This window comes from Rattus rattus, chromosome 3 (assembly GCF_011064425.1).
Source record: "Rattus rattus isolate New Zealand chromosome 3, Rrattus_CSIRO_v1, whole genome shotgun sequence".
In the NCBI taxonomy this organism is placed as follows: domain Eukaryota; kingdom Metazoa; phylum Chordata; class Mammalia; order Rodentia; family Muridae; genus Rattus; species Rattus rattus.
In genome coordinates, this window is record NC_046156.1 from 201471431 (window position 1) to 201483295 (window position 11865).

Here is an 11865-nt window from a genome sequence, read left to right on the forward strand (position 1 = left end):
CAAAATTATCGACCTTCTCTCTTACTATGTTCATGTTTCTTTGGAAGTGTACAACTGAAAGACCCTGTAAATTCGCTGACTTGCATATAGTTAAAAATCCCTTATGTAATACGAACAGATGGTTTTATCATAGAAAATCATTCCTTTCCGCCTTCACCTTTGAGGGGATCCTTTGTGCTCTGGTTGTTGATCATTACATGTAGGTCTTAAGGTTGGCACAAGACTGTAATCTAGGATAAGGGTGCTTTTAGGGTCCGGCAACCAAATGAGAAATCCTCCCGTGGGAAACGGGGTGCCCTCCCAATGCCTATAAGGACCATTAGATTTCAGATTGATCTGGTTAGTTTTCCAAAGCAAGCCTGTGATATCAATTTGCCTCCGGGTCTAAACCACGCCGGCGACCTTCCCCGCCGCCTGGTTGGGAAGAAACAGCAATTTCTACCGCGCCTTGAAGGGAAATCCGGGCAGCACGTGGCTGAACTAACTCCGAGGTCAGCTGGCACCTCGAAGCATGGACTCCTACGAGAAAACCAGAGCAGGCCAACGGGGGACGCCGGAGGAGAAACCAGGCGTCTCTCGGGACGGGCCACCTCTCCGGGATCCTGCCTTTGCCACCGCCAGGGCTGCCTGGGAAGCAGAGGCCCGCGGCCGCCTTACCCACAATGCCCTTGGGGAGCTGCGCCCACGCGCGGCGGACCAGTCGCGGCCTAGCGATACGCCATGGCGGCTGTCAAGGCTGAGGCTTTCTAACCGCGGCCTCCTCTGGCCACAGCCCTCACCTCAGGCGCGTGCAGTCCGCGGGGGGCGCCCTCCGCGCCTCCGTCGACGAACCCGAGAATCGTCTCAGCGCTCGACCCTGTTGCCCTCCTGCCCTGCCCCAGAGCCCGGCGCTAGGCCCAAAGCCTCGCGATACTCAGCTCGCGTGGAAAGCTCGCGCCTCGGGCTTCCCGCCGGACAGGCCTTGCAGGCCAGGCCCTGTGTGCTGCACAGCAGTCAGCCTCGCTGTAATGACCTCACGGCGCTGCCCAGGAAGAAATTCCGAGTCTATTGCAGGGGCGAAGGGCCCAGGCACCCCAACCACCACCTCCCCAGCTAAGGCTGTCCCTCTCCCCGCCCTTCTGAGAACCCCCGCTTCCTGCCAGTCAGCATTACACCAGAACCCATCATCCTCTGTACCACATACCGAAAACGGTTTTATTTTCTCCACTTACATTTACCTCGATATAAACGCGTCCGGAAAAGTCAAATGATATGCTTTATATTAGCTCAAACATTTATTAAGAAAACCAAAGTCCATAAATAAGCACAGACATTAAGTTAAAACATACCACAAATTGACCAGTTATGTAACAAGAATGCTTTATCTACACAAAACATCCTATTTCACATGTTTGTTCATTCTTAGAAAGCGCTTCTGTTCTCTGGGTTTGGATTTGACCAGCACATGCAGAAAGAGCTGATTGTGTTTCTCTGTACAAAGTTGCAGGGTTGTAGATGTCCGCCTGCACCCACCGGCGGCCGGCAGGAGGCCGAGGGGGCACGAAGGACGCGATAGGACGACCACAAAACAACCAAGGGCACAGAGCAGCGAGAAGAGAAAAACGGAAAAGGAAGCAAAACGAACACCAGTCTTGAAGGATCTAGAAAAGAGATGTGTGGCTTTTTGCTTTTACAAAAAGGAAAGAAAATGTTTTTTCCTTACATGTGTGTCTTGTTCTTCCTAGAAAGGCCTATCAAAATGGGAAAGACCACCTCTTCATCACATTAAGTGCCTAAGTCTGCTCCAGCCACCCAATCCGCTGCCTTGTTCCTCCTGAGAAGCCTTCCCTTCTACCCCCTCACACAGTTGAGCTTAAGAAAAGAAAAACCGAGCTGTAAAGAAAGCGGTCTTTTTTGCAAGCCAATAGAGGGTTGCATGGACGTGACTGGATAGACAGGGTAGGGTGGTGGTCCGGGAAAGAAAGAGAGGAGGTCGGAGAAAGAATACGGGGCTAAATCAAATGACATCGGTTGGGCCCTCAGTTGAGGCGGTTGGTAGCAGATGCTTGTCCACCTTTAAGACAAAAATCCCTAACATTGTGCTGTACCTTGAACACGTCCGTGTGTGACCAAGATGCACGGTGTGTGTTTGCGCGTGTAGTGTCTGAGCGTGGGTTATAGTGTGTGTGTGTGTGTGTGTGTGTGTGTGTGCGTGTGCGTGAGTGCGTGTTTCTGCCCACAAACCAGTCCATTGGTGTCTGATTTCAGATCCTGAGTCGACTCCCTGGTAAGTAAAATGGCGGGAAGGATGCTTTCTGCCGAGCGCGAGAGCAGGGACGTGAGGCTCGGGGAGAGACCGAGCCCGAAGGGAGGCGCGGGCGAGGCGGGGTCGTGGGGGTTCGGGAGGGTGGTGACCGAAGTGTGGCCCGGGTCGCCGCCTGGCAGAGGCCGGGAGGAGGGCGCGAGCACGACCTGGGCGAGCGGGAGGCCGAGGCGGCGGGCAGCACGGGGCGAGGGGAGCCGGGCTCGGGGAGGGAACTCGGGAGGCGACCTCGCCGGGGCTCGGGGAGGACGGGGGACACCGGGGAGGGGGAGGGGCTGGCATCCCGGCGCGCGCGGCCCGGGTTCTGGGGGAGGGGACGGGGGCGGCGCCCGGGCGCAGCGGGCGGCGCGCGGCGGCATTAGGTGAAGCTCATGGAGACTGTGTGCTCGAGCGCCTTGCGGCGCAGGGAGGCGATGCTCGTGCCCCGCCACACGTCGCTGCTGTCCGGAGAGCTGCAGAGCTGGGGCGAGCCGGAGACGTTGCTGGGGCCGGGGAGGGAAGCGGGCACCATGCCGGGGAAGGCGGGCTGGTAGAGGTGCGACTGCAGCCCCGCTCCGTTGGAGCCGGCCAGGCTGTTGGACAAACCCATGGAGTTGGGCGGTGGCCCCGCCGCCAGGCTGCACTGGGACAGCGACTGCGCCATGGCCTGCTGGCGGCCGAGCGCGGGCGGCAGCGGCAGCTGGGACACCCCGGGCATGGCGGCCGCCGCCCAGCGGGTGTCGTTGGCGTGGAAAGAGCACAGGCTGTCGCCCATGGCGGCGGCCGCGGCGGCGGCGGCCGACGGGAACTGGGGCAGCCCCGGCGTGGGCAGCAGCGTGCCGGGCGCGCGGAACACGTTGGTGGTCTTCTTGCGCTTCTTCCACTTGGCGCGGCGATTCTGGAACCAGACCTGCAGCGGGCGGGGGTTGGGAGTGGAGGAGGAAGACAAGACCCCACGAGGTTAGCGAGCCGGGTCGGAGCTTCAGGTCCCCCGAGCCCGGCTTCACACTATCCCTCAGCCCCAGGCTAAACTGACGGCTCCGGGCTCGACACCACCCCACAGCCAGCGCGAGCTCGGGGCTCTCCGCCGCTGCCGCGGAGCCACGCACGTCCCCTTTACCGCCACCGAGCGCAGAATCTTCGGCGCTCTCAAGGCGCGGAGCCCTCTAGCCCAGAAGGCACCGAGCAAACAGCACCTCACATACCACGGTGTGCAGCGTTCACCACCCGCTGCACTCTGGCATAGTCTGTGCATTGTCGTCAAGTAGGCATGTGTCAAGGCTCGACCCACAGGTGTACAAATGAAGATAAACATGAGTACCCATGTGGCTTAATAGCATGTCTTATAGCACTGATGGGGTATAGAATTTTCAGAAACACTGGAAATTTGGGAATTGATGAAAGGCCACGAATGACATAAACAGTTTCAAAATCGAAAGACAAAGGAAGCCCCTAACATCACGGTTGACAGAGCAGAGAGGTTAATATAGTGACCCGTGTGGCAAAGTGAGCCACTGAGCTACGGTGTTATTTAGTTGCTACCTTGATTTCTGATTTCTCCCTCAGAGCTTGGAGCAACTGACACAATGCTCCTCCCCCTCTCTCTTCCAAAACACTCTGAGGGCGCCTTTCTCTGCGCCATTCGCCATTCGGGTGTGCTGGAACTTGCTGACTGAGTCCGGAACGCCTGGGCCTTCGATCTAGGCCTTACAGTAACTTACTTCACATTCGTGATAACACGTCCTCTGATACCTGCAAGCTGCACGTACCCCAACAGGCCTCTCGTTTTATAAACTAAAGCAAAATTCTGACCAATACGAAGGAAAGGAGGTCAGCTTTAAAACTCATGCTGATCAAGATGCAAATCTAAATTTGCTGGGACAGTGGACATTTTTTTTTCAGGGAGAACTGTTTGTTAAAATATCCATAAAACAAGTTTTTGTTTTCTGATTCTGGCCCAGGGATTCCAGAGCCTATAGGGCAAATGTGCCTACAAATGTGAAAATCACTATCAAAGAGCAAAATTTCCTCTGCGTGATCCTTAAACAACCAACCTATCCGACCTTGATAATTTCCCATCTCCATCTATTTGGATTTTATCTGCAAGGGAGTGGGGCTTTCTCGGTGTGCTTCCTTGGCAGACTTTTCATTCAAAATCTAGTTAGCGAGATAACCACCGATACTAACTATAAAATGGTGGCGGGGGCAGACCGGATATTAACTAGTTTCCTCTTAAAAGTTGGCCAACACAACCTGCTCTCTGAATTTTGGCTCCAAAGGTGATTCATCTGGTAATCCGATCTATGTACTCGTTGATTTGCAAGCTGAAGTGAAGAGAAAAGGATATGGGTATATTTGCCTTCGTTCTTGGTAAACTAAGAATTTATAACTATGCAAGCAGGCATAATCTTTGCTTCCCGGTGTGAACCGCTTTGCAGCCTACAATTCTCTCTGAGTCTGCCCTTGTCTTCCTGTCTTACCTAGGACTTCGCTCACCACTCTATCTTTCTCTAGTTTGTACATCATTTCCCACAATGCCGCTGAACCCAGTATTGATGCCCAATAGCATGCCCTTAGCATGAGCCCTCTAGAGCTGTGCCTCGGGGACTAGTGAGGCTTCAGGGCCCCTATGGCGACGATTGGGTCTTTGTGGCTGGATTGAGCTGTTAGCAGCCTTTGGCCTTGGGTGGAAAGTGAGGAGACCTAGGGTCGCAAAGACCCTTTGCAGCATTCATCTGACACTAGTTTGGGAAGTCGGACACCCTTGACTGAGACTTGTCAGTGTCCAAAATTTGCAGCTTCCTAGGAACATTTTGAAAGGTAGAGTCAAGACCAATCCCTAACACTCCCCAGAGCTAGTGAATCCTAAAGGGTCGGTGTTTTGGAGGTTGGCAGAAGGCGTGGAGAAAGAAGCGACAGAAAGAAAACAATGTCAAACTGCTCAGCAGAATCTCAAGAGCAAACATTGCTGCCAAAAAGGCTTCTGAATCCAGACTCTGCTCATGCACACAAGGAAAAGAACCACTGTTAAAGGAATATTAGAGGAATAATCGAAAAATCATGCTCAATTATCTTTGAGGGTTAGTAGTCAAAGGATGGCTACAAAATCTTTAATGTTTCATGGTTTGCTGAGATTCAAGGGGGAAATTCTGCACGGAGCCTGCGCACTCTCATTGCAAGCTACGATGCATATGTTTTTAAAATGTGAATGTTTCCACTTGAAAACTAGAGCATGACAGGTTAAAATGCAGACAAAACCTAAGGGAGATTTTTGGAATGCACTGATGACAACTCCAGGAAATATATTAACCACAGCCAAAGACCCAACTTTGTACTCAGTTTGAAATGCAGCTCTCCTCAGAAAAATGCTTAATACAACAGTGAGAATCTAATGGGGGTTGGAATCTAAAAATCTACTTTCATGATATCTGCTGTTACAGTAATATAGACATACTGTAAATGTATTTTAAAATATATAGCCCGTTTAATTCCCCAGCTATAAATGGCTCAGAAATAGAAAAAGAGGGGGAGAAAGAAAGAATACCCCACACACACACACACTTGAAGCAAATGCTTTATGAAGACCTCATTGGAATCCAGCAAATGATTAATGTGCAGATATGGGAGGAAATCTGGGGAGCTGTATTAAAGCCCAGATCTCAGGTTCATTTCGATCAGCCAGCCGTGAACTCTGGGCCGAATTCATTACACTTTAATAGTGCTGGGAGAGGAAGAAAATGCAATTTCTCATTCCATTAGAAAACTAGAAAATACTCTCAGCTTGTCCCCCTATTAAGATGTGGCAGGTGACAGGGCCATTCTAGGGGACACGGTCAATGGAATTACAGCACATTATTTTTGTTCGTATAAAATATTGAAAGGCAAGCCTGACTGTGCAGAAGTTATTTCACTGATTTGGTTTTTATGTAAATAAAATATTGAAAGTTAATTAATCCGTGCTAGAGACTAATGATTATGCTTATTATATTGCATTTGATCGCGTAATTTGCATGATTCTCGCATTGCTGCTTAATAAGCCATTCCAGGTTATAAATAATTCTGAAATTGGTTTCTAATAATGGCATGCTATAAAAGGAATGGTTTTATTACACTATCCAGAAAAAGGGAGCAACACCATACAGGAAGTGGCCTCCATGTGAGTAGAGGTGCTTTAGTAAACACTTCAAAATGTGATAGAGTCCAGATAAAGACAAAAACAAAATACTGGGTGATTCAGTCTAGACTTAAAGGGATCTTTGGAAACATGCATGCGCACTAAGTTAAATGTTTAGATCATTTTTAATCAGTGCAGTGGCCCACATACTGGAAAGAATGTGTGGCAATCTGTTAACTATAAAGAAAACTATGAAGCACTCATCATATAAGAATGTAAACCAATTACTATTTAATTTGAATTTGGTCAAGGAGCAATGGTACAGTGAATCGTGAAGTAAATACATTTCCCATAAATTATTTTTGCATTACGTTACATAATGTTAATCATTTTGAAATGTTAATTAAGAAGGTTATGTTGATCTGATTACTTTTTAAACTATGAAACATTATTTTTAAAAAATATTGAAATTGCTGTTCTATTAAATTGTTTTTAACAGTAGGCTCAAGCTATTATCTTTGGTTGAACATTATGCTAGAGCAATTAACATACTTTGTCTCTTTCTTCTTGCATATTCTTTTGTGTACTTTTTGAAAGTAACTACCACACAGTTTATATTTTATTTCATTTATAACTTTTTCTATTAAAAGAATCACTGCCATTAACCTTTGGAAGACCTAATAAAGTTTAATAGACCTCATTTTCTTTTTTCATAAAAATCAGCCATCCAATTATATTTTATTTGTGATTCTACGTTCTATTTTAATTTGAACTAATTAACAATATGTCTAGGTTAAGATACAGCACTGCACTCTTTTAAACAAAAATTAATAGCAAAGATTCCTCTTGAGGGTAAAAAGTAAATTTGTGGACTTTGATTCTTCGATATTGAGCCTACAATCAAGTATTATTGTTGGCACAGATTGGGATTGTATATTTCTATGACAGTTTGAACCCACAGTTAAAAAGAAGTGTAAGGTGAAGGTTTAAAGAACATTAATATGCCTGAACTGTAATATAGAGTATAATTAGTACTCTTCACATGTGTAATGTCTTTGCCCCATTGTTCAAGCTTTTCGGAGTTCATTAACAAATACCAAGATTTATATTGAATAAAAATATTAGTCATTGTGAATATTTATCTATTAATTTGACCATTTTAAGTCCCTGGGATATTCGTTTCTTGTTAGAACAAAAGTATGTATTCCCGTTTAGATGATCTACAAATGTCGAATGGAAATAAATTCTAATTTTCAGACCAATCAAATATAAAAATCTGGAGTTCTTAAAGTTCATTTGCAAAATCAGGTAGCACTGGCTTAACAAATTTTTCAGCTTACCACCCAAGATTCTAGAAGGAAAGAGAAAAAGGTTCTAAGTAGCAACGAAATATTTTCAGCACCGTGGATAGCTCAAAGCTAAGCGCTAAGCTTCGCCCAGGGGCCCGCCAATGAAATAGTACACCTTGCCAGTCTTTTCGAAAGAAAGAAAAATGGGGTTCATTAATCTTACATTTTTCTCTCCCAATTTTCATAAGAGATACAGGTGAAATTTCCTAGATTTCATATAATCGCAATTTGGAGAGTGGCTGAATAAAACTGTGGGCACAATAACGAATTCCTCCATTTCGATGTAACCTTTCTGACCTGAAAAGTTCTTTTTTTGGGTCAAATATCCACAAAACACAGTGCTCATGTCCTGCCTTGCTCCTTGGGAGAATCTTAATTATTTTATTAGAATTAAAAACTCAAAGTTCATAGGTGGTGGAGTATTCTCGGCCAGTCCCGGCGCATTAGTAGATTACCTAAGGCCAAAGCCTTTGAAAACAACGAAGCTGAGGGTACTTGCCTGAAAGACCAGAGAGGGTGATATTTAAGAGGATAAAACCCCACCTGGAAGTTTGAGGATGCCACCCCTCCTTTTAAAGGCAACCATTGCACCGTGATTCTTCTTTCTTGTTTTCTGTATAATTATGACCTTTCTCCCATTTATCCAAATTCACAATAGAAACTCATAACGGGGTACCGAAACATTTGTCAGTAGAGTTGGAGCAAGGTGCGCACTGGGCTTAGCTTCTGGGGAGACAGGAAGGTTCCCTTCTTCGGAGGAGGGAGTTGAACCCCGCAGTCCCAGAACACGGGGCTTGCATATGAGGAGTTTTGAGGTGAGAGATGTGGCTACAGTGAAGTCCATGGGGGCCTGTCGGTCCTCCTAACCAATGTTTGGACAGAGTGGGGGGCCCCTCCGACCCTGGAGTGCAGTAACAACAGGCGCACAGCCCAGGATCCCAGCAGGACACGATACCTACTTTGTGCTCGACCCTCCCACCCCTCCTTGCCTTCTTCCCCCGAGCCCGAGCCCGGTGTACCTGCACTCGCGATTCGGTCAGCCCGATACGCAGCGCTAGCTCCTCACGCATGAAGATGTCGGGGTAGTGAGTCTTGGCGAAGCTCCTCTCCAATTCGTTGAGCTGCGCTGGGGTGAAGCGTGTCCGGTGGCGCTTCTGTTTCTGTTGGCCCTGCTGCTGGCCGGCTTGGCTGGGGTTGGGGCCGCCCTGGGGCCCCGGCTGCTTGTCTGGGTCTTTGGCGCTCACCGCCAGCGAAGCAGGAGTAGAGCCCACGGTGGTGATGTCCTCGCCCGGCAGCAGAGTGGCTCCTTCCACTGGGTCCGAGTTGGGCGCCAGGTCCCCTGGATGGCCCCCAGGGTCAGAGCCCCCCACGCCCAGCCTACACTTCACCGCCTCCCGGTGGCCCAGAAGCTCGGCGGCATCTTTCATACCTGAGGAGGGAAGGGGGTCTCGATCAGTACCGTCCTGGCGACGTGAGGAGCCGGTGTGTTCCCTGAGCGGTTCTGCTTCAGCCCCATCCACCGCTCCCTCCGCGCCCACGCTCGCCCAGCGGCGGAAACTGCCTGGTCCTCAGCCCGGTTTCCCAGGATTTGGACAGCTAGGTTGAAATAACATCTCCTGGCCTTCCCTTTCTCTCCACAGTCCGTTCTAGTGGTTCACAGCTCCGGATTTCTTGTCTCCCACAAAAAAGCCACTCCCAGGCCTGACAATGAAAGACGCCCGAGTCCTTTCACTAACTGTAACCCTGGTGTCCCAGGAAACCTTGAGAAAATCCTTAGACGGGGGATGCGGGAGAGAAAGAAAATAAGAGAGAGCCCTTGGAGGCTGCTCCTCCTGACCATAGGCGCTAAATGAACTCTGGCCAATTCCCTCTGACTTTCGGAAGACGAATATGTCTCCAAGCCTTCCACCCCTCAAAATAAACCCAAATCAGCTCCGCCTCCCCCTCAAATCAGAGAAAGTGTTTGGGAACTGGAGTCACATCCATCACCGAAGCCTCCCAAGCCGGAAACCCAGAACCCGGTAACCCAGAGAGCGCTAAGGAAATTCGAGTAAACGCGATAGCCATAACAGTGAATCAAACTTTAGAGAATTCAACTTTTCTCTCCTGAGAAATAAACGGCGGCTCGTCCTTTCCAGGCACTGGCAATACCGAGTCCCTTGTAGAAGGCAGGGATGCCTGAGAGGATGAGTTGGGCTTTTCTTCTCAACCAGCACATTTAGCCAATCTACCTCCATACAGCCGCTTCTCCTTCACGCCAGAATTTTTTTTTTTTTTTAAGAAAACAAATTTAAGCACACTCAGAGGAGGAGGAAGTGATAGGAGGGAAGAAAGGAAAAAAGATGAAAGAAATTCCAAATCAAAGCAAACAAGAGTGGAAACAGAGAGAAACACCTCCAAACAAATTATCGCGGGCTAGAACTCCTTTCCAAATAATAATAATAACAATAACGAAGGGGAGAGAGGAAGAAAAAAATAAGAAAAACAAAAGTGTCAGCATTCCCAACTCCGTTTTGTTTTGGAATCTACATATTCCATAGATTTTTTTAAGACGATGTTAAATCAAATTAAACTTTAATACAGCACAATTACTTTTAAAGAAATTAGTCCATTTAGGGCGCATTAAGGTAAAATAAGGAACAAATTGACAATTTCCTGCCCCGGCTTCTCCTGGCTGCCCGGGTGAGAGGCGCTCACTCACCTAGCCTGGCGTCCAGGAGGTCGGCGTGAGACAGCATCGCGCACCGCTCCAGGGCGAAAGCTGTTCCCCCCCAAATTTTAGCGGCTTTAAGTTATTTAAAATAGATATAAGCTATAAGCTATACGATATAGATATATATAGATCACCTAAATGAAAGAAAATTCGGTTTGTGGTTAAAAGGGGGGCTTCTTGCATTATAATGTCCTTTAGAGAGACGGGGAGGTGCTTAACAGTTGAATGAACCCGTGAGCAGCTCGGCGAGGGGACCAATCAGGAGGGCAGCCTGCAAATGTCAGCGCCCGGAGAGTCCCCCACTCCGCCCGCCCGCCCGCCTGCGCCTGCCGGGAGGAGGCGGCGGCCGCAGCCCAGGCAGCTCCAGCCTCCAGCAGCCGCTAAAGCAGCAGCGGCCACCTTGGCCTCGCCCTGGGCCTCTGGGCCGAGCCTCGGTCAGTTCTTCCCAGAGATTTTCTCCAGGCACACCTTCCCTTTCCTGGTCCTGCCTTGCTCGCTTCACAGGCGCAGCTCGGCGTTTCAGAGCTAGGGTGTCCCTGGAACAGGAGCAGTTCAGACATCAAAGCAGGGCATGACCTCTGCATGACCTGAGAGTCGCCACCCCCACACACATCCCACAGCACCCCCGCCCCCGCCGCCCCTACCCGTGCCAGCTAGACCACACTGGACCGCTGTAGCCGAAGCTCTAGCTCACCAGGCGGCCAAGTCACCGCCTCTGGAAGGACCCTAAATTTCTGCCACTGTTCTGCAGGCCTTCGCTAGAGACCCAGACTGTGGCCTACTGAGCCCCAATCCCAGCGCGAGCCTAGAGAGTAAAGAGGAAGTTGGCTCCCCTACTCTGCCTAAGTCCGCTGTGCGCTTTGGGGGCGGGGGAGACTTCGCCAGTGCGCCTTCCCCCAGAATTCAGAAGCTACTTTCCAGGACCCCCTGCCCGATGGGCCTACACTCTCAGCCAGGTCCCAACCTGCTCTTTCGGTCAAAGTTTCTAAGTTCAGCTAGGCGACCCAAGCCACTTAGGGCAGTAAATAAAGTTAAGCGCTCTTTATTTTCCTCTTGGATATGTTAAACTACTTGAACAATTTAAAGTGCTTTTGCACAAGTGAAGCGAACCATTTCTAATGTTCTGATTTTTCAGAGCCAGCCAACAACAAAGTTTAGATTAGTAATATATTTCTAACCAGAGTAATTTTCAAGATCATTAGGCATTTATGTAATTAGTGCCAAATCTATAAGCTTTTATTACGATTATTAGAGTAAAATCAGTATAAATTTGTACTAATTTACTACTGTTTAGACTTGGCTGTCAAGCCCAGAGGTTCTTATTGTAAATGTTAACTGAGGAAATTAAGTGCAAAATTCTGTACCGTTTCTGATCTGCTCCCAAACAATCCGTTTCAATTGTATTTGC

General features: G+C 48.8%; 1 protein-coding gene across 1 annotated transcript; it reads right to left on the reverse strand.

Moving 5' to 3' along the window:
- Positions 1-1180: 1180 nt before the first annotated feature.
- Otp (orthopedia homeobox) lies at positions 1181-10624 on the reverse strand. The gene is made up of 3 exons (XM_032896884.1): positions 10446-10624; positions 8764-9173; positions 1181-3191 (listed from the first exon to the last, which is right to left on the reverse strand). The coding sequence occupies exons 1-3, from the start codon at positions 10480-10482 to the stop codon at positions 2661-2663; spliced, it is 978 nt and encodes a 325-aa protein (XP_032752775.1). The 5' UTR covers positions 10483-10624; the 3' UTR covers positions 1181-2660.
- Between the last annotated feature and the right edge of the window lie 1241 nt (positions 10625-11865).